Here is a 24,334-nt window from a genome sequence, read left to right on the forward strand (position 1 = left end):
TGTGAGTGAATGGGTGAATGTGGCAAGAATTGTAAAGCGCTTTGAGTCGTCAGTAAGACTACAAAAGCCCTGTATAAGTGTAAGTCCATTTACCATTCCTGACATTTTACAAACCAAATGATTCATTTATTGATTGTAAAAATAATCAGATTAATCAATGATGAAAAGAAATAGTTGCTGTCCTGCTTTTATATCAGATATACTTATGTGATGAATTTCAACTGTAGCAATCAGTTTTTAAGCATTTTATTATAATTGACAACGTCAACAAGACATTGGTTTTGAATTAAATCTATGAAACATACTTTTCAGTTTACATCTTCCCTTTGGATTCCTCACATGGAACAAAAACACATCAGTGATGACCTACAATACAGTGGATGCTACCTGAACGTCACAATAGTGAGAAGATGTGATGTGAAAAACAACCTGCACAAGCATTTAGAGTCAGTCGTGGTCATTCGTACACTATTAATTATAGTGACATGATAATGTACCTTAATGTCGTTCTAAGGTGGACAGAAGTATTTAATTTGGAAAGTACTACAACTAGATGCATAAGAGAAATTAAAAATGTATTGTGATGTACATTCATATTACACTGAGCTAGCTGTACCTTCCTTGCATAGACTTTAAGACAGTACAACTTCATAAAAACAGTAGTAAACTTTGCCCTTCGTTGTTCTACTCCGGGGCAGACATAAGACTACAAAAAGATCTTTGGTGGCATGAAAAAAAATTTTTCTTCAAAAAAATAAATATACAGTGTGCATTAAGTATTTAAATATATACAAAAATGGTCATCATTTATACAGTGTAAACATTCAAAGATGTGAACTCAACTAGTTCCCAGTTAAATCACTGAGCATCATGTTCACCAAAGGAACAACAAACAAAGTTCAGTGTATTTGTGCCTCAACACTTTAAGAAAAAAATGGTTACCCCCAGATGCAAAAATCATTTGAACAGAGAAATGAGTCATGAGTAGCTTTCGTTGTCGATCCAAGTTGTCATCCACTGCTTTTTCTCAAAAGGATCATGGTTGACTTTTCCATCCTTATACTCAGGAGTTTCCTTTCTTATCCGCACTGCGTGGTAACGAGGGACGCTGCTATCTTGTTTGGAGCGTTTGAAGAATCCACACTGAGAGGAGAGATTTCAAAAACACAATGTTTCAAAAACAGTGCCTTGTTAAAAAACTGATGAATGTCAGAAATATTTATGCGCAGTGTAAACAACAGGAAAGGGTGGGTGAGGGGGTGCAGGAATGTTAAGCATGCTTTACAGTTTTTAAGAGGACATTTCAAACAGCCAAGCAGTAAAAGTCATGTCAGCAAAAGCACCTGCAAAGCACAATTACGAAGAAAATATGAAGCCTGCGGGTCAGAAAATACATTAATTTCTTTGCAAAATTCAGAGACACATATTGTGACAAATACCTGAAAACTTAAAGTATATTTTTCTAACAGTATCAATTAATATTTTTTCAGGTTAAACTTAAGCTTAAAAAGTGTGTGATGTAAATTTTCCCAGATAACCTGCAAAGTCATCAGCTTTGTACAATATGTGTCTGATTGAATTTTTCCGCAGTAAATCAGCTGATTTGCCTGGAAAGTTCATTAGTGACTGCAGTAATCACACTCCATGCTGACAGCTTGTTTTTACCCCTGTTCAGAGTATAAATCAGGCCTCAGCAGAGAGTTTGTCTTTGTCAGAGGGTTGAACATGGATCTCTGCCTTGTGATATGCAGCATCATATTGGTCTTTGGTTGCTCTCTTGAAGAAACCACACTGAGGGGGAGTAAGGGTGATGAATGGTTAAGGGTGACAAACTGAAGCAGTGATAATAGTCAATAGCTAATATGATTTCTTCCAGCAAAACAACAGAGAAATACATTTTGATGAGGAAACTTCTTAATCTGGAGAGTCCAGTGTTGCTCAAATGTCACTGACAACCAGATGTTTCTTGCTTATTTGCTGCTCATCATCAGAATGTCCTGGCTGATGCCATTTAAACCTGAACCCAAATCAAACCTGGACCCACTTTAATATTAACCTCACTCAGACCCTGAGTACCTACAGACTAACACACTCAATCTTTTACATAGATAAATATATTATGACCACTTGATTATTAGGTTTAAATGGAAGCAAACAAATGTTGAAATAATGTCTCTGACCATCTTACAAACAACTGAATACTTCATTGTTAAATTTAACCACTACTGAATACTTTTATTTCTGTGTTGTAATTTTAAGGGACATAGTTCGATATTTTGGGAGTGAACATTTTTGTTTTGTGGCAGAGAGTTAAACAAGAGCCAAGAAGTAGGTTAAACAAAGTTAGGTTAAACAAAAAATATATAATTAATTCCTTAGTAAACTTATGAGAGAGCCAGGCTAACTGTTTCCAGTCATGTTGCTAAGCTAAGCTGGCTGTAGCTTCATTATTAGCACACTGGCATGAGAGTGGTAATGATCTTCTCATCTAACTCTCGTCAAGACAGCGAGTTAACGTAGCTCCTAAAATGTCAAACTATTCCTTTAAATACGACTGACTTTAAAGTAGTAAAATATTTTACTTTGACAACCAAAAAATATGGTTAAATACTTATTCTTTTAATACTTATATCAGGTATTCAGTTGCTTATAACATTCTTATTATATTGCCTGTTTTTTGATTCCATAGATTTACAGACTACTGTGTGCTGCTGCTTCCTGTCAGCCACTATTAAAAGAAACTGTAATTGTAGACTGTAGACAGCAACTAAGCATCTATTCAGCTACTCTACGGTTTATATTTTTAACTATATTTTGTATTATACAGAATATAATGTAAAACAACAAGTAATACTGCAACTAATTATTTACATTGTTGTCTAATCTCTTATTTTTTTTTATAATTAGACAAGTATTTAGTCTAGAAATGTCACAATAATGGTAACCACAGCCCAAAATGAGACCTTCAATTTGCTTATTTTGAAAGCCCAAAAATATACATAGGTATTATTAATAATATATAATATAAAACCAAGGACAACCACATTTTTAAAAAATCTGCAACCAGCAAATAAAAACTAGCAAGGTAAGTAAATTATTTTTTCAAGCTTCTTCATATCTTCTATTGTTCACAGAATTCACCTTCTCTGACCTCATTTCCCTACTAGGTTTAATGAAGTTCATGTTCGATCTCCTATCCCCTTTGTCATCTCAACATCCTCACATCTGACATGGAGATGTGGGATCCTTTTACTCACCTTCCAGAGCAGAAACACCAACAAAGCCAGAATCAGGATGCCTGCAAGAACAGCTACCAGTATGATCCACCAGGGAACTCCTCCATACTGTGCTACTTCCCTTTCTGGGGACACTGCCACTGTCACCTGCAATAGAACATCAAATTGAGGGAAACCAAGTGATCAGGTGGCTTTAGGATGAAGGTGGTAAACAGTTTATAATTTGGTGCAGCTGCTGAGCTACTTACATCAGTGTCAGGAGTTGTCAGGATCATGTTTTCAGCCTGAGCATGAAGCATGAGCGAGGCCTTCACAACTATATGCAAAGTCGAAACAGAGGCATAATCCTGTGTAAAAACAGAAACATCTGTTCACGTAAGACAGTCATACCAAATCAGGAGTTCCAGTATGATTAAACACTGATGAGAAACATAAATATACAATATAGCACCTCAATAAAGGTTGAGTTCCACAGACGAGACCTCAGCTCAATTGTTGTACCGTCCAGGCCCTGCAGGGGGCACTTGAGCACCACACATTTGATCCCATTCTCACATGTCTAGGAAAAGAAAGGTCCTATTACACATCAAATCTACACCTTTGTAAAAAGAACATGGATACATCCATGCAAAGACTCACCAAAACTTTATTTTTGTCTGACAGAGAAGACTTTTTTCTCCCAGTTTTTCTTTGTTTTCTCTCAATTTCCCGTTTTGTACGGGACACCGTGGACTTCTGAAAGCACATTTCCTCTCATTAATACAAAGCAGAATTAAGCAGTGAAGGGTAGCTACGTAATGGCTGAGTTTTACATTAAGCACATGAAAACTGCAATTTAAAAAAATCCTACCTGGATGTGTTTGAGAAAGTTGATCTCAGACTCAGGAGAGCAATGGATATCCTCCCGTCCTGTAGCAGTGACCTTCACCAGGTACAAAAGCCATTTCCCATCTTTGTTGAATTTGGGCCACTGAATGTGTAGTGAGGCCTTAACGGGAGACTTCAAAGACTTCCACAAGTTGTTTATCTGCAGGAAATAACAATACAGTAGTTTTTATAACAGCAATGCTTTAATAATAATAATAATAATAATAATAAATGCAAGCAGGTCAGATAAATAAACTTACTCTAAATGTATAGTTAATCAAGCTTCCAATCTCTTCTTCTGTCTTCATGGCACTTTCTCCTTTCACAACACCTCCAAAGGAAACCTGATTCGGGCTGGCCTCCCTGAGGAACACAAGCAAATATTTTTATTTCACATACTGTTGGAGGTGCTGCATATCTACTGTATCTGTAGACAAGCAGTCACACCGTATTTACAAGAACACACTTACCCACTGACTGACAATGGCAATTCAATGATCACTTGAGCCTTTACTTTCACAGAGGCAACGTTTTCTTGCACACTGGTCCTGAAAGGAAAACAAAAAAAAAACACAATAGCATAGTGCAATACACCGATATATAACATTAGCAGCTTACCTGAAAATACAGGACGAAGCATGATTTATGAGCAGTTGCATATTGCAGTTTTACAGTATTTCCTTACATGTACAGAACATAACAGAGCTCAGCTCAGCATCTGTAGCAGTAGTACTTACGTTTGGAGCTGCAGGTCAATGTCAATCTCTGTCGTGTCAAGAGACATACCCACGGTGCTCAGGATGATGTAAAATGTAGTCTTGTGGGAAATAGGAAAAAACATCTCTCATATTTGAACAACTAAATGTCAAAGTAAGGATTAACATGTAAACATGACAAGTCTGTACCTCCGAGTCTCTCTTAAAAGGATTTCCCAGCTCACAGTCTGCTTGAGAGCCATTCTGATTGGCATTACAGATGACCACCTTTTCCACCTGGAAAGAACACATTATAAGATTTGATCACCTTAATTGTTAGTTATTAAACTACAAATCAGACAGTGATTAGAGTATATTATCTGAAAACTGTTATACTTTTTTAGGTCACTTTTTAACTAAGTATGGCAATGACTTTCAATTGGCTGATCAAAATCTTCACTCATCCAGCCTTTTATTTCATGACAAGATGTAAAAACTAGAGACCTAATCAGTGCAGATATGATGCCGATGATATGACGTACACAAGTATGCTGGTAGTGAGTGTAGACTTACCATTGATTGATGTGGGCGGACCCCAGAATATGACAGTGCATCTGGGAAAGTCCCCACCAGCTTTGCCTCATAAGCATCATCTCCGTTCATGTTTTTCACTGTCACCTGCAGAGCCAAGTCCTTCCTCTCATAGTTCAGATGAAACACAGGAATATTGTTCTTGCTGCAGATACACAAACATGACCACTCACTTCAGGCTGAGCTTGGTGGAATAAAACAGGCCTGCGATATATTGTTTTCATACATCAAAATTGGCACAAAATTGTTCGAAATTGGTGCAAAATTGAAGCATCGTTTCTGGCAAATTTAAGTAAATTATTCCATCACCTTCTAGCTCTGGTTTGTATTATGAGGTTCCCTGCAGTAACAATACAAGGACCTAAAACTAGTAGATGTGGGGGTTGACTTTTATTGGGATTGGAAGCAAAAGCAATGTTTAAAATGTTGTTCACTATAGGTTTAATGAATGAATTTGACCTTATCTTACAACAATTTTAAGATCCCATTTTATTAACCTGCTGCTTAGAAGAGTGGAAATGGTAGAACTTACATGGGCAGTGGGGAGTGCATTTTGTTTTGTTTGTAGTATAATTTGTATTCCATCTTCAGGTTACTACGACAAATATGATCACTTCCACACCCCTCTTTTACAAAGTTGACCTGTAACAACAAGAAAGCCATAAACAAACTTTACTTTAACTTACAAACTTTAATTTTAACATTTTTATTAAACTAATAATAAATGCACCCTACATGTTTACCTCAATGACTTCTTTGCTTGGTTGAGAGGAGTCTAATATAGGCATAAGCTGAGGGAGGCCATTCTTTGTCGTCTTCTGTCGCTTTGTACCCAGAATTTCTGCAGACACCTCAATGGGAATGCTTCGCATCTTGTCCTTAATGTTGTCCTGTGGGAAGCAGAAACAGCCGCTGTGGTATGGAGCATAATAATTGCTTCTACATGTGTTTTATTATACAATGGGAAGGTTTTTTATTCAAATAGATAGTATCTGCTTTTAACTGAAAATATTATTTCAAACTAATAAACATTATTTGTTTAGTTACTCTCAAATAACTGCAGTCTGTATCACAACTGGTTTTGGTGCTGATTTGCTCTCCTCTGTGCTGCTTCTGGAGCTCAGCATTTATAAATTCAGGCAGTCATAACTACTATCTTGAGACTGTTATGGTAAATATATAAAAAGTATATATAGACATATCATTTGAAAATATTCTGCAGCACACATGCACATGGTGTAAATCTCATCTGTAAATTTACATTAAGGCTGCAACTAACTGCTGATTATTTTCTCGATTAAGTAATAAGTAACTCGGTCAATAAATGTCAGAAAATATTAGAAAATACATTTCTTAAATCCCAATGTGACCTCATTATATTGCCTGTCGTATCAACAGTCCAGAACTCAAATATATTTAGTTTCTTATCACATATTATAAAAATCTTTTTAAAAAAGCTGCAAATTCTCACAATTGAGCAGCAGGAACCAGACAATGTTTGACATTTTTACTTGAAAAATGTCCAAAAAGATTAATCAATTATCAAAATATAAGCCAATTAATTTTTGGTTGATTGACTAACTAATTGATAAACTAATTGTTTCAGCTTTATAATGCTTATAGGATATGATTTAAATAATCTCCTCAAGGACATTACATTTATTGATACATAGTATGTGTGCAGACTAACTTAAATTGTTGGATTATATCCTGCCAATGTGGTTTAAGTGGTTGATATGTTTTACCTTAAGTTTGGCTTTTATCTTGATGCATGTTGCCTGCTTTTGGCCACGAAGGTCTATGGTGCTGTTAAATTGGTAGTCTGTGTCAGTGCGGGATTTGTTCTCAAACGTCACTCTGGAGGGCAGCCCCTGTTTCCTTCGATCTCCATCTGCCTCGACAGAGTAGCTGATAGCTGCAGTGTAGGGGAAAAGCGTGGGTAAGAGAAAATGGCTGAACAATCTTGTATCAAGGATCATAAGTCTTCTTTTACTTACTTAGTTTAGGGCTGTAGGATGCATGATTTGCCGTGTAGGTGAAGCAAGCCTCAACGGTGAAGCTATAGATGAGAAATTGATGTTTTAATAATTCAAATAAATGATGTTTTGAGCGAGCTATGTTTAAATATAAGAATATCAGAACACCTACCAAATGCTGTTACCGCAGGTTTTGATTGTAAGGTCGATTTCCTGTGGAGATATTTTGACATCTCTCCTGATGCTAATGACTGGCCGTGCCCTGGAAGAAAGGTTGTTAAATTAAGTTGTGATAGAAATCAGTAGGGTTTAATTTTACTTACAATATATGAGGAAATAATTACCTGTAAATTAGAGCTGTGTCCGACAGAGAGCCTACAGCCAGGTCTGGATAAGAATTACTGTCCAGGTCCATGTTTCCTGCCAGAGAATAACCAAAGAATCGGAGGTTGTGCTCTTTTCCTGAAAGGATCTGCGATAAAGAGAAAAGTTTAACAAGGAATGACAAATTGGATGATAAACTTGGCCAGCAAATTTATAAAATAACATAACATGGATGTTTTTTATTCTCTATAAATCAGGAGCTACAATGATTTGCAGACATTTGACAAGATAGCACTTTAAATGAAATATGACATACTGAATGACTGGAGAAATCAAAGACTTGTGACCACCTGAAAAGATTCCCATAAAACTTAAAAAGGCAGACCTGTGCAGGACTGGTGTTGATCCCTTGTACAGAGCCATGATAAATGTAGACTTTTCCTGCCCCGCTGTCATCATGAGGAGATCCGATGGCAATGTCTGAATGAGAAAATAGTAATTTACTATAATGTGACAGCAACTGATAGAGAGAACATAAATGAGCAACAAAATGACATTTAAATTACCTTTATATGAGTCTTGATTGATGTCTCCAATGTTCTCCACTGCCAGTCCAAACATCGAGTCTTTGGTCCCATTCAGACGGATAGGAGTGATCTTTTCCCACCTTCCTGCCTTGTTGATATAGACATAAACAGCCCCTCCTACATCTCTGTCCTTCATGTAGAACTGAGGGGCTCCTACAACTATGTCCTGCCATCTAGATCAAAAAAGGGAGGTAAACATTTATCAGTATCATACAGAATGCAACCTAATAAATAAAGTCCACTGAAAGGAAAACATTGAAATGACACATTAGTAACAGGTTAGGAAGCATTATAATAAAGCAATATTAAAAGGAAATCAAGTCTAATCCCAAAATCTCAAGGCTATATAAATGTTATGTGTCTTTTATATGTGTGTACACTTTCCTTCACTTTTTGACTTGTACGAATGATGTTGAAAAACTTATTCCCCATTAAGATTGAATTATATGTATGCAGAATAAAGGCTGTGAGAAATGTTACCCACCCATCACCATTCAGGTCAACTACTGCCACATCGTATCCGAAGGAGGATGCCAGTCCTGGTCCATGCAGAGTGTGCTCCACAGAGAGTCTGGTAGAGGCCTCCCTCTCTTTCCTCAACAGGACCACTGCTCCATTGTGATTGGCTCTGGGCGCTCCAGCCACCACCGTGAGGCCACGACCCCTGGTAATGCTGTGTCCCGAATCAAGGGAGAACCCTAAAGTGTGAGACATAAATAGGACATAAATATCTTAGTTTACACTGAAGAACACCTTTCTAATTACCTGTTTTCTCCCTAATTTCAAATATCACCCTATCCCAGTCATGGCTGAAGTGGCACTCACAGCCATTTCTTTTTTTCCTGTCAGTTAGGAATTTCAGTGAAACAGCTTAACACATGTACAGAGTCACAATATCATCCCATGTCTCTGTGCAGGTGTCCTGACGAACCAGTAGGAGTCGCTGCCAAATCTGTGCAATGCAGTAGTTCCCAGTGGTCATCCTCATCTTTAGCAGCCAAAATCCAATCCAATTCATAAACTAATGAGTTGAATTTCATTTTGAAACATTATCTATCTTTTCATACAGGTTGCGCATTAATTTCTGTTGTGCAAATAAAAATACAAGTGATACTTTACCCAAACTGACATGTTTTCCTCACAAAAGACACAAAGCTTCAATGCTGTATTGACAGTGAACTCGAGCGCAAGATAAGGTTCTTCATATTTTGGATTTGACTGACTGGTTGCTTAATTAGCGCCACTACAAATCTTGTACTTACAGACATTGTTTAGTTTTATGAATAACTCCTGCTGACCTGAATCTTAAAAGCCTTGTTACCATCTCAGTACCGTCGCGTCTTTATAGCTCCAAAATGAATCAGATTCGAAGACCTTTTTCACAGCAGACAAAGCAGGAAAAACGCAGGTGCAACTTATAACATTAATGATGGCTCTGTTCCAGTAATTGAAATGCAATGCAGCAGTTAATTACGTTATTAGTTACACCTGTGTCTGACAAGTAAATATGTCTGATGTGACAAAGGTGATTCAACTTTAGTTTAACTCCACATTTTTTCCTTTGGTCAAATCTTTGAATAGGTATTGTATATTTGTTTAAAAGTAACAAAGGGGGAGAGAGTTTAAAAAAGAAAAGCTTAAATTAAATGTCATGTTTACCATTAAAATAATAATGAACAGTACTCTTGAGGCAAACATGAAAATGTAACCAAACAATAAAATATAGCGGCAGGATATAGGCGACACACAAAAATAGCCGCTGCATTTCTGTTTCGTGGGTGGATACTCACCGAGGTAGCTGTTGGCAGGAACAGGCACCAGCTCAGGGTTCAAGAGATGCTCATCTCCAACTTCATATGGGCCGTCATCATACACTCCCATCTCCAGCAAAGTGTTGTTCTTTTGCTCCACTCGCACAATGCCTGCACAGGAGGTTAGTGAGTAGAGATGTAGATGTTAACAGGTGTAAACAAGAAATCTTTATTTTACGATTTAAAAACAAACAAACACCAGATTACTTGTTTTAACAGAATGAGAAATCTGACGCCCCCAGCAAAGCACTGTGTGTTTATGGTTAGTTAATGACCTTTCCAGTTGTAAGCTCCTGGTGCTCCAAACACCACGTAATGGTAGTCCTTGGTGAAGGTGGCAGCCAAACCCTGCTGACAAGATCCAAACATCTCATGGCTTCTGGCTCTGCCCTCACAGAAGTTCCAGCTACCTCCGTCCTCATCAGAGGACGAGTCAATAGTCAGGTCCTGACTCAGCACATAGCAGCGTCCAGTGATGTCACGGGACTCCTGAGGGGTGTTCACAAACAAGCGCCTCTGATAGCGATGAGCACATGTCTGAAATTACAAAACAGGGCTGTGTTTTAGTTCATATTTTGATAACAGAACGCAAGGTTACGGGGAATGATAGTGTAGGCGCTCAGTCTGACTTACCACAATCTTTCCCCCAGGTCCCTGGCTCTGAACCGTCACCCCCATCCACTGATTCTCCTTGTTCTCAATACGTACATCCTCTTTAAAAATGTAGCAACACAAGACAATGATATGAGTATTGATATTCATTCTTCACGTCTTGATTTCTTACATTGTCCATTTTATTGGTGATGATATACATTGCATTTGTTGCATGGATTTGATGTTAGCGTGAGGCACCTGGACTCCTGTATCAGTGTTGTTTTTTTACATCAAGGACCAAGACGGATGGAATGGAAGGCCGTGAAACAAATCTTACACTTTGTTGTGTTATATTTTACACATATGTGGGGCATCTCTGTAAATAAACTAAACTTAACTTAAGTAGGTAGGTAGGTAGGTAGGCAGGTGTTTCTCACCTTCATTATCGAATTCAATGCGCTCACAATCACTGGACTTAGAGATTTCACATTTATAAAGCCCTCCTGTGATGTTGGATTTCTGTTTTCCTAAAGCTCTGGCTCTCGGGGCACCGATCAGCAGCCTGAAGAAAAAGAGAAAAACATTACAGGATGAAGTGATAAGTACTGAAATTAGCTTTTAGTTGTAGTCACCTGTCATCACTCTGACCAGCTACAGTTTCTACATTTTTATGAAGACCTTCCAACAAGCTCCAGGGCAGCAGCTTGTTGAATTTAGTACATGTATGTGAAAAGATCAACAGTCAGAGTGACAGTGATGGCATAGCAACAGCAAGAATGCAAGTTTTCCTGTCAGGAAAAAGAATGCACCATACCTTCTGGCTGCCTTCATTTAATACAAATATTGTGGCTACTGTTTGCAGAGTTATTCATTTTACTTCTCCTTTTCTCTGCCTGAATGTCAGAGCAAAATCATAAAGTTGAGAAAAAAGCCCATACTCTAAATCAGAGAGGCTGATGTCCTACTATATCACAATGAATCTGTGCAGCAAATGTCTCAATCTGAAGTGTCATTATTAATGATTGTCCATATCTTCAAGAATTGAGAACAAGAGCGACATCCTGTTGGCCTGATATCTAACACCAATAACCACAACATTTCTGGGGGTTGGGCGCATACCACAACCCCATGTTTCCTGCATCTACACTGTCTCTATCAAATAAGGGCAAAAGTGTCTCTGAGAGGCTAAATGCTAATGCCAGTATAGCCACAGGCCGATAATGATAATGCTAGCATGCTCATATTTAGCTGGTTTAATGTTGGGAAACTACTAGACAAGCTAAAATTTCGACCTGATGGTTGTGCTACATGAAAGCTTAAGGCATCACCAAAGTTATTTCAATTCATTCTGTGGGAGACATGAATGTGTATCAAATTTCCTGTGCACACAATTTCCTGGCAATCCATCGAACAGTTGTCAAGACTTTTCATTCAAAACCACAAATGTTGAACTCATAGTGGCTCTACAGGAAAAGTGAGATCATCAAAATAATTTGAATATATCGCCTGAATGTCATGAACCACATGAATGTCTTCAAAAAGTTTCATGACAATCCATACAATAGTTGTTGAGATATTTCTATCTGGACTGAAGTGGGGGACTTACCATCAAATATATTTCCATCCCAACCCCTAGATTGTCAATTTAACAAAACTTTTCATCTCCTTGATGAAATTATGTTTTAAGAAGATATTTAAAAGATGATAATATCCTAGTCAGACTTACACCCTACCTTCCATTCATTAATGATGGTAAATATTAACACAACAGAAATTAAGCTGTTTCAATACATGTCTTTAAGTGGTTAATGGACAAACTGCATACTGTGAATTTCATAGGAAGAATGATTTACGTTTAGCCTGTGAAAAGCTGGCAGTGTTCAATCAGTCTCTCAAAGAGCTTCTGTATTTTGTGATACAAAATAATCTAGGTCTAAGTGACAGTAGACTACTGTCCTGACATTCTTCAGAGGGCAAAGGAGCACTGAAGCAGACAATCTAATTTGGAGCGTGTTCAATAATGTAGTTGTTCTGCCCAACTTTCGCTCACTGAGCAAAGCTTCTCTCTCCAAAACCCACATTCTCACAAGCATGAAGAGAGGGTGTGTTTCAAGGGCCACTCATATCAGCAGCTGCTGGGATGATACAATCAGCAACACTTAACGTGAAGAGCACATCAAACCTTTCCTTTACACATTAATCTTGTCAGAAAATTTGTGAAATTGGTCTTTGACAAATTTTCTTTTTGACTTTTGACTTTACTTGGATCTGCAGGTTAAGGATAGAAAGACAAAAATAGTAATGTCATTTTGTCAACTGCTATTTTTGTGAATAGTCAATATTAATACATCATTGCCATGGACTCACTGGAGATGCTCAGGAAGGCAGCTGCAGAGAAAAGAATGAACAACTAGCATCAAGTTTGTGTCAAGGGTCATTTAGTTTGGTTATAGCAGACATGATTATGCTTTCAGGAATGTTGACATGATTTTAATACATATTTATAATCACGTGTCTTTTGGCATTACTTCAAATGAACATATCTGGGGACGACTGGGGAATAATTGAGACCTGTACTAACAACTACTTGCTGTGTCCAAATTGTGCATTGCTCTCGACACCTCTGAAATGTGGTGACAACTCGCTGATTGCATTTGTAACCTTTTACACACTGAAACTCATGCAAGGTATATATGTCAGTATTGCAAGACATGTGAGACTGAAAAACAGAAACTGGCCATATTTCCTGTCTGTGGCTGTTATAGCCTAAATTCATCCTGCATAGAAAAGTCATTCTGAGAAACACCCGCCAAGCAAATTTCCTTTAAAAATTTAAGTCCACTAATCGTGGAGGCAAAGTGAAATCATCATATGTGATACTTTAAAAAGTAGTTTATCTATCTATTTAATTATTGTATGAATTGAAGGGACTTGGTGACATAAGTGTTTAACAACCTAAATAACATTACTCAACTGTAACCCAGATGTTATCACACAGTTTTGGAATGTGTGAGTGAGGAGACTGGAAAGGCACATCGCAACCGCAATGGGACTTACATTAATTAAGGGTTAACCCTGTGTCTATGAAAATGGCATCAGCTTACTGGAGATGTCAGTCACTAATGACTGCTTAGCTGCAAATCCATTTTTCAACCCATTAAAAATGCAACATAAAACTGAATAATTAAATGTCACATCTGTCCGTCTGTTTTTCACACTAAAGTATGATTGCCAGAACTACTAAAATAAGATTTTTGTTTTATAAGAAATTGGTTTTAAGATAATCTTTTGGGGAAAAAAGACTACAAGTAGTACACTTCCCAAAGTACGTCACATTACCATGTGTGGAGTGAAGAACTACTCGCAGTGTGGGAATTTTTTCAAATGACTTAGAGGAAATCCTCCCCACCCCTCTCTCCTCCCCATGACTGCAGTTCCTTCTGTTACCTGCCTATTGATCTATGGGACAGAAATGTGGCTCATCATTTGCAAAGCAAAGATTCTCCTGGGGAGGTCTTGTGTCAGACTGAAGACCAAACTGCAAACCCTCTCCTCAAACAAAGCCCAATGAAATGCAAATACAAACAAGAGCCTTTACAAAGTTAGCTTCAATTTGACATTTCAGCCTCTAGCTGTCTTAGCCGAGCATGCTGCATAAACTGATGCTGAATGCCTTGCAAAAGGCAAAGAATCTCTTTTCTGTGTCATCAGAGAGGCAACAAGAACATATATCACTGCAAATTGTAGATATACCTTAAATATAATGCAATCCAACATAGCAACAGCATGATCTACAGCACATAGAATTGGATTGCAATAGATGTAGATGTTTATGTGTCCACCCCATGTCCATCAACCTATTCCCACAGACAGGGACTGCACCCACTTCAAACTATCAGAGAGAACAAAGAATTTGTGAAATGCATTAACAGAAAGAATGTAATAATAAATTTTTGGGGATACTTTGGGATCCAAAAGTCTGAGACCATTTTCCCTGTGACCCCACCCAATGTATGAAAGATTTGTCCAAAACCTGAGCTTCTGTGCTTTTAAGGACTGAGACATGAAGTGTAAGCTGATTTTCCTAAATTTGTCTTTGTAGCACTGAGATACCCCTCCTGCTATAATGACGGTCAACTCAAGAGAAGCCAAATCCACGAGGGCACATGCAGGAAAACATCACATTTGTGACGAACTTGTTACAAAGGTAAAGAAAAAACACCTCCTTAACAGCAGGGCTCCTCAGGAAAGGGACAGTTGTAGAATTTAGCATGTAACTGACATGCAACACACGAGTCAAGCAGACACATGAACTAGTTTTTCAATCCAGAAAAAGGCAAAATTTTAGTATCTTTAGAATTTTAGCACTTAATGTAAGGTTTGCATGATATGTCATTTAAGTTAAAAACATGAAGTGAAACACAGTCCACTTGATAAATTAAGCCTGACACGTTGGTTATATTTACTCGGATGTATCCGCATTGACATACGTGTTTGACAAGAAGTAACAAGAAGTTGCAGTACAAAAATGGCAAAGATATACTTGTAGAAGAGCATGATAGTTCATTTCTGACTGTACTTTAACAGCAGAACCTTAGCTCAAGGTCCACTGACTAGCTTTTCTGAGGTAGCTTAGGAAAAGGATATGTCAACTGTAAAATCTTCCACTCAGCACATATCATATGAAAAATCACATACTGTGAGTGATCCTTATTAAACACAATTTTAAATCTATATTTAATCTGTGTCGATATATTGTTATTTGATTTTTTTTTTAATTTTCAAATATCAATATCATGGTCCCGATAAAATCTTGTATTGGCCAGGCTACAGCGTGAAACCATATCCCATCATGCAGCATGTCTTTCACTGCAGTGTAAATGGGAATACATAGTGACTGGTGTGGGTTTACACAGTGATCTCACTGATCTTTGTTAACAGATGTGGTCCAGTGCTCCACAGCTGTGCACTCAAAGCCACAAGAACTGCTGCAGCTGTTCTAACTGATTCAGTTTACACACACAAACACACACACACACACACACACACACACACAGACACACTCACACACAGACACACACACACACACACACACACACGCACACGCACACACACACACACACACACACACACACACACACACACACACACACACTGATTGGTGCTGACCTGTGATTGGCTGGGTACACATCACAGAAGAAACTATGAATACAAACTAGAAGTACAGATCAACTTTAAGTAAAGAATAAAGTTTAAAACAAAGACTTCAGTCTTCTGACTCACCGGTTTTAATCGTGTTTTATTAACCCTTCTCTAAGCACAATAATCTATTTCAAACTTGCCAAACTTGAGTGTAAAGTTTGACTGAAATGTCTCGACTGATGATTCACTTATGCATTTACTCTATCAGGTTACACGTGCACAGATGGCTGTGCATGTCCTGTCAAATGGCCTTTTTCTCTGGTTTCATTTAGAGGATGTTATATCCACACCATTAACCCAACACGTTATTCATGGAAGAGGCATCCAGTTGCCTCTTTGCAAGATGTAATATTATGACTCACGTTGAAACATAGATCTCCTCGTTTCTTCCTCTCAACACTAACCAATATGAGAAGGAAGGCATAATAACACCATAACCACAGTGAGAATCCAAGTTGTGCTTTCAATGAACCATTGGAGGAACAACATGGATAAAGTTGCATAAATGGTTTCATGCATTTTAAATAAAAGAATCCTTTAATCACAAGAAGATTTGTTTTTTCAATTGCAGCAAAGAAGGGGAGATTTGGGTTTCAGCTCTGAAACACAGATGGGATAAAAGGCCAGTTCAAATTTGACATAAAGATGAAATTAATCTGTCTAGTTATACATGTTATTCACTGAGCAGATTGTTTAGAAAGGACCCTGTAAAGGCCAGCGTTCCTCTCTTCACACAAGATTTATAATAATCAGATTAATGTAAGCAGTGATGGCCAGTAGAATTTTACAGCTGCTAGTGATCATCATTAAACACATGTTCGTATGAGAACAACCAATGCAGAATGTGTGACACATTACTAACTTGTGTTTTCATGGGCTCAGACTGCCTCACAGCTTTAAGTTAGGCAGAGCTGTTCATTACCTACTTGTGCTCTACTGAGCTTTCCCTCGACTTGTCTGGCTGATTATCTCTGTGTCACATGAGCATTTAGAGCTGAGAGCATGGCTGAGCTGGGAAAGCTGCAGTTGGTTCCATATTTTTTTTTCTCAATTTATAAAAAAATATTTAGACCTAATTAATTGAGAAAATAATTTTCATGTTGATAAATAAAAATATTAGCCAGTTGTAGCTCTAATTGTTGGGTAAGAATATAAAATATTCAGTTTACTATCATGTATGACAAAGAAAAAGCAGGATATCATCACATTTTAGAGGCTGGAACCTTTTTGGTATTTTTCTTTAAAAAAAAAAATGCCTTGAATCACTGCTGAATTTTAAGATAACTTAAACAAATATAAAAAAAACAAATACATACAATTGTGTTGTTTGTGTCTGTTCTCAAGAAGCAGTTTTTGTACACATTAGTATAAATGTGTGTAGCATGTTTGCAAAAACTGGGCAGCTTTCACATATCAGCATGTAAGTGCAAATCTTCACTCTACTCTTACTTTTAGTGGCTGAAAAACAAACTATAAGGCCAGTGTCACATTTCAAAACTGTGTTTGCTCAACAAATATTACATTCAGTTTCACAACTTTCACTCTCTTTACACTTTTTTTGATTGTTTGTGAACAAAACAATCCTTGTAAAACCAAAATTTAGAAAGATAGCTTCCAATTTTATGTAGCTGGTGTGTTTATACATCATGAGCTGCCCTTGCACGGTAGCCAAAACAGCAGTCAGATAAAATTCCACAAGTTAAGGCTAATCTGGGTGATCTTTGGGAAATCTAAAAAGCCCTGTTATCAGGGCTTTCCATTCCTGCTCTCTGTTTCTAAACATGCTGCTGCAGGATCCTACAGCTGCTGACCAGTATATAATGCTGTAGCTTTACCATGCAGCCTCACCCTGTTCGCAGGCTTTGACATGCCACCCCCTCTCCTCCCTTTACCCCCATTATTCTTTGTGAGGCAGGATGATCAGGCTCACAACACAGACATTTTTCTGTCCCCTCTGGGCTAGCCAAAGGAAATGGTTTACTGTAGTGTATGCATGGTAGCATCAGCAGGCATTCATGAAATGCTGCACTGAGGAAATATTCTACAATTTAACTGCTGTTTACTTTTATTTTGGCACAAGCTGAAAACGTCTCTGGATCATTTGAGCATGCATGACTGTCTGAAATGCCTGAAATATGTGACAGCTGAGGTCAGGATGCATCAGTCAGCTGGCATTAACATTCATGTAAGACAACTATAAAGATTATTTACTCATCCCTTCTCAGTGCTGCTTATAAGAAGTTCACATGTAACACTGCTGGGTGACAAAGCACCTGCTGAAAAGAACAGTCCAAAACCACAAAATATTCTGTTTGAAATGTTGTAAAACAGAGAAAAGGCAGCAAACCTTCACATTTGCAAAGCTTCAATCTGTGAATCTTCTTGATGAATTGTTTAAATGGTAAATCAATCATCAGAATTGTTGAAAACCAATTGATTATTTGACTAACAGTTACAGCATTACACCTCTGCTCTCTGTGCTCCCTCCGTTTGACCTTACAGGCACATTTGCATGACAGTTATAACCATTGTTTATTCACTTGTTGTGCTTGGGCTGTTTCCCATTTATATTTAAGGCATCACGGGGAGGCAGTAGAAATCTATTGAAAAATAGAACAAAAACTCGCATCATCTGACCAGAAACACTGCTTAAGATTATAAGAAGATTATTAGGAGAGAAACTTTTACAGGTTGCTTCAAGCCTTGACATCACGACCTACCGGTGAAAATTTGTTTTTATGTCTTACAAAGGCAGAATCCTTAAAATAAGATGTTCCCTGACTAGATATAACTTTAGACATTAACATTTAAAAGTTGAGATTTACTCATGTCAGTAATTTCACTGAACCAGTGCAGGCAGGTGTCTCTCATAACGGTGCTGTTGTTAACGGTATTTTTAGTCAACAATCGCTCATGAAAACAAACAGCAGAAGAGATGTACAGCTGAAGGCATCACTTACATTATTTTATCCGGGTTGACTTGCCGGTGCATGGCGAGAGAAAACCCGAACAGACTCCCCGGCTCTCCGCTTTTCTTGATGACATGACTGGTGTCCAGGTTGAAGGTGAGCACCAGAGGTGACTCCAGAAAATAAAAATGAAACAAAAATGCAGCACAGACAGCGCTGTATGATCCCTGCAGCAGCATTGCAGTGCGGTCCAGATGTGTTCAGTAGTCCAAAGTTAAGAGCCCGCTGACCCCGCTGCTCCTCACCGCTCAGCCCGGTGCAGTTTGACTGAAAGAAAGCTGCCGCTCCTTGTTTCCCAATCCAGCTCTGTGCTGCTGCAGCGCCCCCTGTGGTCACCGCTACAGGAGGCCACCTGTTACAGGGTACAGGTACAGTATTTTTAGACCATATACATTTCAGGTAAAACAAAATTACATTTACATAATTGACAAGTTTGTCTAAAATGGACAATTTATATTTTATATGTCTCGCAGCTCATGATGATTCAAAATATGACTCCAATGTACCTTACAGCATAAACATTGTATTCAGGAAGCTTTTAGTCATGTTGAGTGTTTAAAAAGGTTCCAATCTTGCATTTAGATTTTTGATAGTGGGATATATTTTTGCCTAAGAATCTGTGCATTTAAGCACAGACAGTTCAAACCTGGAAATAAAGTCTGACACTGGCACCTTATGCTGTTCTCCTGTAATAAATATAATAGAATCAAATCAGTTCTATGATAAATTAAAAGAATGCCATCTGATCATCACAACAAAGCTAGATGTCCCAGTTTGGTTCTTCCTCCATATTCCTCCATGTTGAAAATACTAACCAATATGGCAAACCCAGACTAACGTGACAACCATACATCACCCAGTTTCATCACTGCCTTAAGTTATTGACTCCTTATCTGTGAAGTTAGCTTACAGTTGAACTGAGAATTTAATCACTTCCAGGTCAAATGTTCCCAACTATAAAAACAGGGTCAGAGACTGAAGCACCATGTGACAGCTGCTGGTAGAATGAATATTAGTTCCCATAATCTATATTTCTTAGAATCATTTTCATCTAAAGGCCAGTTTTCTCCATTTCCTTTAAAAATGCATGTAAAAGCCTCAAACATAAACATTAATGCCATTGTTGGATAAAACTATAATGAGTTGAAGTCACTTTGCTATTTTAGTTAGGTGGAAGCAGATAAACATCAAGTCAGGTGTGTCAGTCAGCTGGACAAATACTGTAAACCTCCCAAATTTAGACAGACAACGAGACAAGCTGCTGTAAGTCACTAAAAGGCTGCAAGAGCTTTAAACGGTTTGCAGTTTCAGAATCTATTGTAAAAAGCCTAAGGTTTTATCTGACTTAAAAACAAACAAAACAAAACAAAAATATTTGGTTAGGGGCAATATATTCTGGATCTGGGGTTGCTCATCCTTCCATAAAAATTGTAATAAATTATTAATGTGCGCTTTCATTAATAACACCTGCTGAGGACTGGGTTCATAAATAATTAATCTCTATACACACAACACATGAGAGATCTTCAGTCACCGCAGGGTGTCCCAACACTTATTTCATGTCAAAAGCTTTATCTTTTGATTATGTTCACATTTAAACCAACTGAAGGATTATACTCTCTTGAGATATTAGGTAAGTGTTAAGTGTCATGATCCTCCAGGTTTAAGACATTTGGTCACAAACAGCTGAACAAACTGCTTAAAGATGGTTTTTTGCAGTTCCTGAAAAGCTGACATTTAGGAGGTTTCCACCCACCAGCAGCATGATATGAGCCGGTATGTGTCATCTTCCAAACCTGCAAAAAACATGAAACAGCTTCATTGTATCGCACTCTCACTTCTCACAGCATATCTTCTGGTGTTTGATGGTAGTGTGAAGTTTGAGCCAGCCCGAACCACAATCACACAACAGAACATAACACAATGTGGGCATTGTTGAAGTTAGAGAGCCCTCTGTGTGTCTGAGTGTGTGTGTCTGTACGTATGTGTGTCAGCAAGCAGGGGCTGTGGGGGTGCAGTAGGGTCTTAACCACATTCCTAATTGCAGCAAATGATTTGGGAGGTTTGACTGTAAGATATGTGAAAGGCATCTCTGTTGCTGTGGGTTTGGTAACAGATGCATCATAAGCCTCCTCACTGATGTCACCCAGATTCTCCAGTAAAAGACGTGTAAGATCCCCAACATCCATTGTCTGCTGGCAGAAACATGACTAGTTGTTGGTCGTTACACATTGACACTAATGTGTCCATTCTGGCCTCTTAAATATATATTTTTTAAAAGTGAGACATATAAGTCAGATTTACGTCCATAAATATGCAGCATGTCTGTTCACATCCATTTTATGATGTAATTCTGCTGTTAACACGGTATATTAATATTGTATACTTTCTCTAAATTCCTCCAGTTGTTGCTCTCTATTCTAAATCCCTATCACATTTCCTAGATCTAGTTTTCTAGATCTAGTCCCAAGTTTCGATCCTTAGCTCTGTTACTCAAACACCTCTCTATCTAATAAACATGATGCAGCCGGAAGTACCGTAAATCTTCTGCATGTATACATATAGCCTATAGTTGATATTAACCTGATGCATTTAGTATTGAATTATTGAAATTGTATCCCTCAATCTAATTCATTATTAATTAGACACTGATTAACTCTGATCGTTTTGTTACTCTTGATTGTTCACAGTAATCTTGATTGGCCAATCAAAACAAGTTAAAAGATTTAAATGCACAGATACACATTATATTATGAATGCTATGGCACATGTACCCTAAGCTAATTAGTAGTGCGTCTAAATTTATTTTTATAGGAATAATTGTAATTACATCAATGTATGCTTGCAAGTCCCATGTAAATCCTTATAGGTTAAATTATATTCTATTGAGAGACTTGTCGGATTAGAGTGACACTGATGACTCATTTATGTGATTAGGTTTGATAAATCTATTCATACTAAATAAAGAAAAAAAGGCTCAGTTGCTTAAATTGTTTTTCAGTTACTTGCTTAGTATGATGTGTGTGTGTGTCCTTGTGAGTGAAAAGGTGTGTAACTGCCTTTACCCGAGTTCAACCAACCACATAAACAGCACTTTCATGTCCATTTTTGCCCTGGGTGGTTGTGTAACATGAGCTCTGAGAGGAGGTGAACCTACCCGGCTTTCGTATTGTCTCAGGTCAGTGGGAACAGAGAAACTGGAGAGACGGTGCAGGTCAAACAGGTGGACCCCTGCAGGTGACGAGGGCTTTCTTCACAGATTAGCACCTTTGTATGAACAAAATGATCACTGACTTGGCCCCCTGGTCAAATCAGTGGTGAAGATATTAAGTTTCATTTGTGGGTAAGGAATCGGAGCCCGTTTCTAATGCTACCCACATATATATTCCACTGGTTTGATTATTGGAAGAAGAAATTAATCAGTTAAAGTAAAATATTGCTCGTTCTATCTTCCTCTTAATCAAATAAACAAAACGGGAGAATGTTCAACATTATTTTAACTTTCAGAAAAGGGGCAAATAACACCTTTAATTTCCTTTCAGTTATGCAGTTTCACTTCCAAGAGTATTGCAATGTTGGAATTTGCCTTTTATTTGTTATATTTGTAAATCTGTTCTTCTAATCATTGTTTTATAGCTGGAAAAAGAAACATAATTGCAACTGTTACAGTCTCTTATATCTTTTTGTTTCATATGTGAATGCAGGTTTTGCTTAGAGAAGCAATTGTCCAATAATTGTTAATGGTCAGATTACACAGATTTGCCACATTCAGGATGAAATTGTTTGGTTTTAGAAGCTCTGAGAGTCAAATCCTGTTGTGACAGAAGGGCCAGCTCCTTAAGTTTCACAGGCGTAACAGACGTAACAGAGACTGGTGGAGGAAACCAAACCCAAATGTTATCAGAGAGGCAAGAAAGCATGCCCAAAATGCACAGTTGGCATAGGCAATTTGCTGGTGTGCAAAGACATAAATTCATAGTGATGACTACAATGCAGTGCAAACAGATGGATGTTGTTTACTTTAAGACTTCTGTTATACTTAAATGTAGGTCCAATCCCAGTGATAATGACATTTATACAGCAGTCATGTAAAACTGTTTACATTTCATTTAGCAATCCTGTGAGGATTTTACGTCTGTTTTGCAATCTAGACAACTCATGCCATCCTTGACAGAGATGCTCAGATTGGTAGGAGTGTTACTGACTTGCCTTCTTCATGCTGCCATTAAGTTTTAGAAGCTCTGAAATGCAAGACCTGATGAGACAGAAGGGCCAGCTCCTTAAGTTTCAGTGTAATGAAGTCAACTTACCAGCACTGGTGGAGGAAACCAAACCCACAAGTTATCAGAGAGGCATGAAACATGGCCAAAATACATGGCATAGGTCATTTTCACACTTGTGTGCCAAGGAATGAATATCTTACTCTCAGAATGCAAACACGGCGAAGTGCAGACCAGAGTAATCTTCAGTCCAAGCCCATTAAAATTAAAACAATTTTGGTGCCCAGGAACGAAGCCATATTGATGACCACAAAGCACTGGTAAAACAACGAATGTGTCCAATCAAACTAATGACGTTTCGAGGCATGTAAGATTCATCACGTCATGTTGATTTAGTAAATATTGGACTTCTTGACCTAAAGCCCGGTAACAAAACTAGTGTCTGTGTTGCAAACTGGACAACTAACTCTGTCCTTGAAAGAAATACTGAGAGTGGTAATAGTAAAATAAGACAGGAAGGAAGTATAAATAAAATAATCTTAGCAGTGACGGTATTCAGTCATACGGAAGTTAGAGCTCTAACTGTTTTACCATTGAGGTGCATGGATGCTGAGTGTAGAAGCTGTGTCTGCATCAGTGGGTGTGTGAAGCACGGCATTAAATCATACTGTGTGAAAAGGGAACAGCTGATCCTGGTCCTGTTGTGATAGTGGTATGGTCCTTTGTAAAAGGACCATCCACAATAAATCTGCTCCACTCCCCTCGCACAAAGGACCGCTTCCATTTATGGCTCCTGGGTGGGGGGTATGCCGCTGAATCAACAATGAAGGCAGCAGGACCTCGCAGACCTCTCTGAATTCTTTCTCAGGCAGGCCATGCAGATGACACAGGGAATTCTGGGGATTCCGTTATCAGGCCTGCAAAGTACAATCATTTTTGCGTTAGTGTGAAAGAATGGCCTCTGGGATGTATTATCATTATGTCATGACAATCATGTTATACAGTAGACAGGCATTTTATGTGAATTGGGACTTTCTTATTTTGTGAAAACCACATTTTTCAAAATAATCTGATTCTCATGAAGAACTAACAAGAATGTTGAGTTTTCACATGAGGAAATAAGATATTGAATTATTTCAGTTGAATTTTTTTATGTTTTTTCACAATGGAAAGAAGCTTTAGAACTTTCCCAACCTGCTGACGACAATGAATCTTAAGAATCTTAAAAAGCATAAAAATAAATTGAAGGGGCTTTCAGCAAT

General features: G+C 37.9%; 1 protein-coding gene across 2 annotated transcripts; it reads right to left on the reverse strand.

Annotated features, from left to right (window-relative positions):
- Positions 1–230: 230 nt before the first annotated feature.
- itga6a (integrin, alpha 6a) lies at positions 231–19,173 on the reverse strand. Of its 2 annotated transcripts, XM_056389381.1 has the most exons (26): positions 18,844–19,172; positions 11,119–11,243; positions 10,721–10,800; positions 10,363–10,624; positions 10,067–10,198; positions 8,761–8,974; positions 8,256–8,449; positions 8,075–8,169; positions 7,710–7,837; positions 7,538–7,627; positions 7,387–7,448; positions 7,135–7,304; positions 6,133–6,279; positions 5,922–6,031; positions 5,372–5,534; positions 5,009–5,095; positions 4,841–4,920; positions 4,574–4,651; positions 4,364–4,466; positions 4,087–4,263; positions 3,876–3,971; positions 3,688–3,795; positions 3,485–3,583; positions 3,258–3,383; positions 1,666–1,791; positions 1,004–1,143 (listed from the first exon to the last, which is right to left on the reverse strand). In XM_056389381.1, the coding sequence occupies exons 1-25, from the start codon at positions 19,029–19,031 to the stop codon at positions 1,684–1,686; spliced, it is 3,222 nt and encodes a 1,073-aa protein (XP_056245356.1). In that variant the 5' UTR covers positions 19,032–19,172; the 3' UTR covers positions 1,004–1,143; positions 1,666–1,683. The 2 variants fall into 2 exon arrangements, with proteins under 2 accessions (XP_056245354.1, XP_056245356.1); XM_056389379.1 differs by lacking the exon at positions 1,666–1,791 and having other exon boundaries at positions 231–1,143; positions 18,844–19,173.
- Positions 19,174–24,334: the final 5,161 nt, after the last annotated feature.

The sequence above is a fragment of the Seriola aureovittata genome, chromosome 11, assembly GCF_021018895.1.
Source record: "Seriola aureovittata isolate HTS-2021-v1 ecotype China chromosome 11, ASM2101889v1, whole genome shotgun sequence".
Taxonomy (NCBI): Eukaryota; Metazoa; Chordata; class Actinopteri; order Carangiformes; family Carangidae; genus Seriola; species Seriola aureovittata.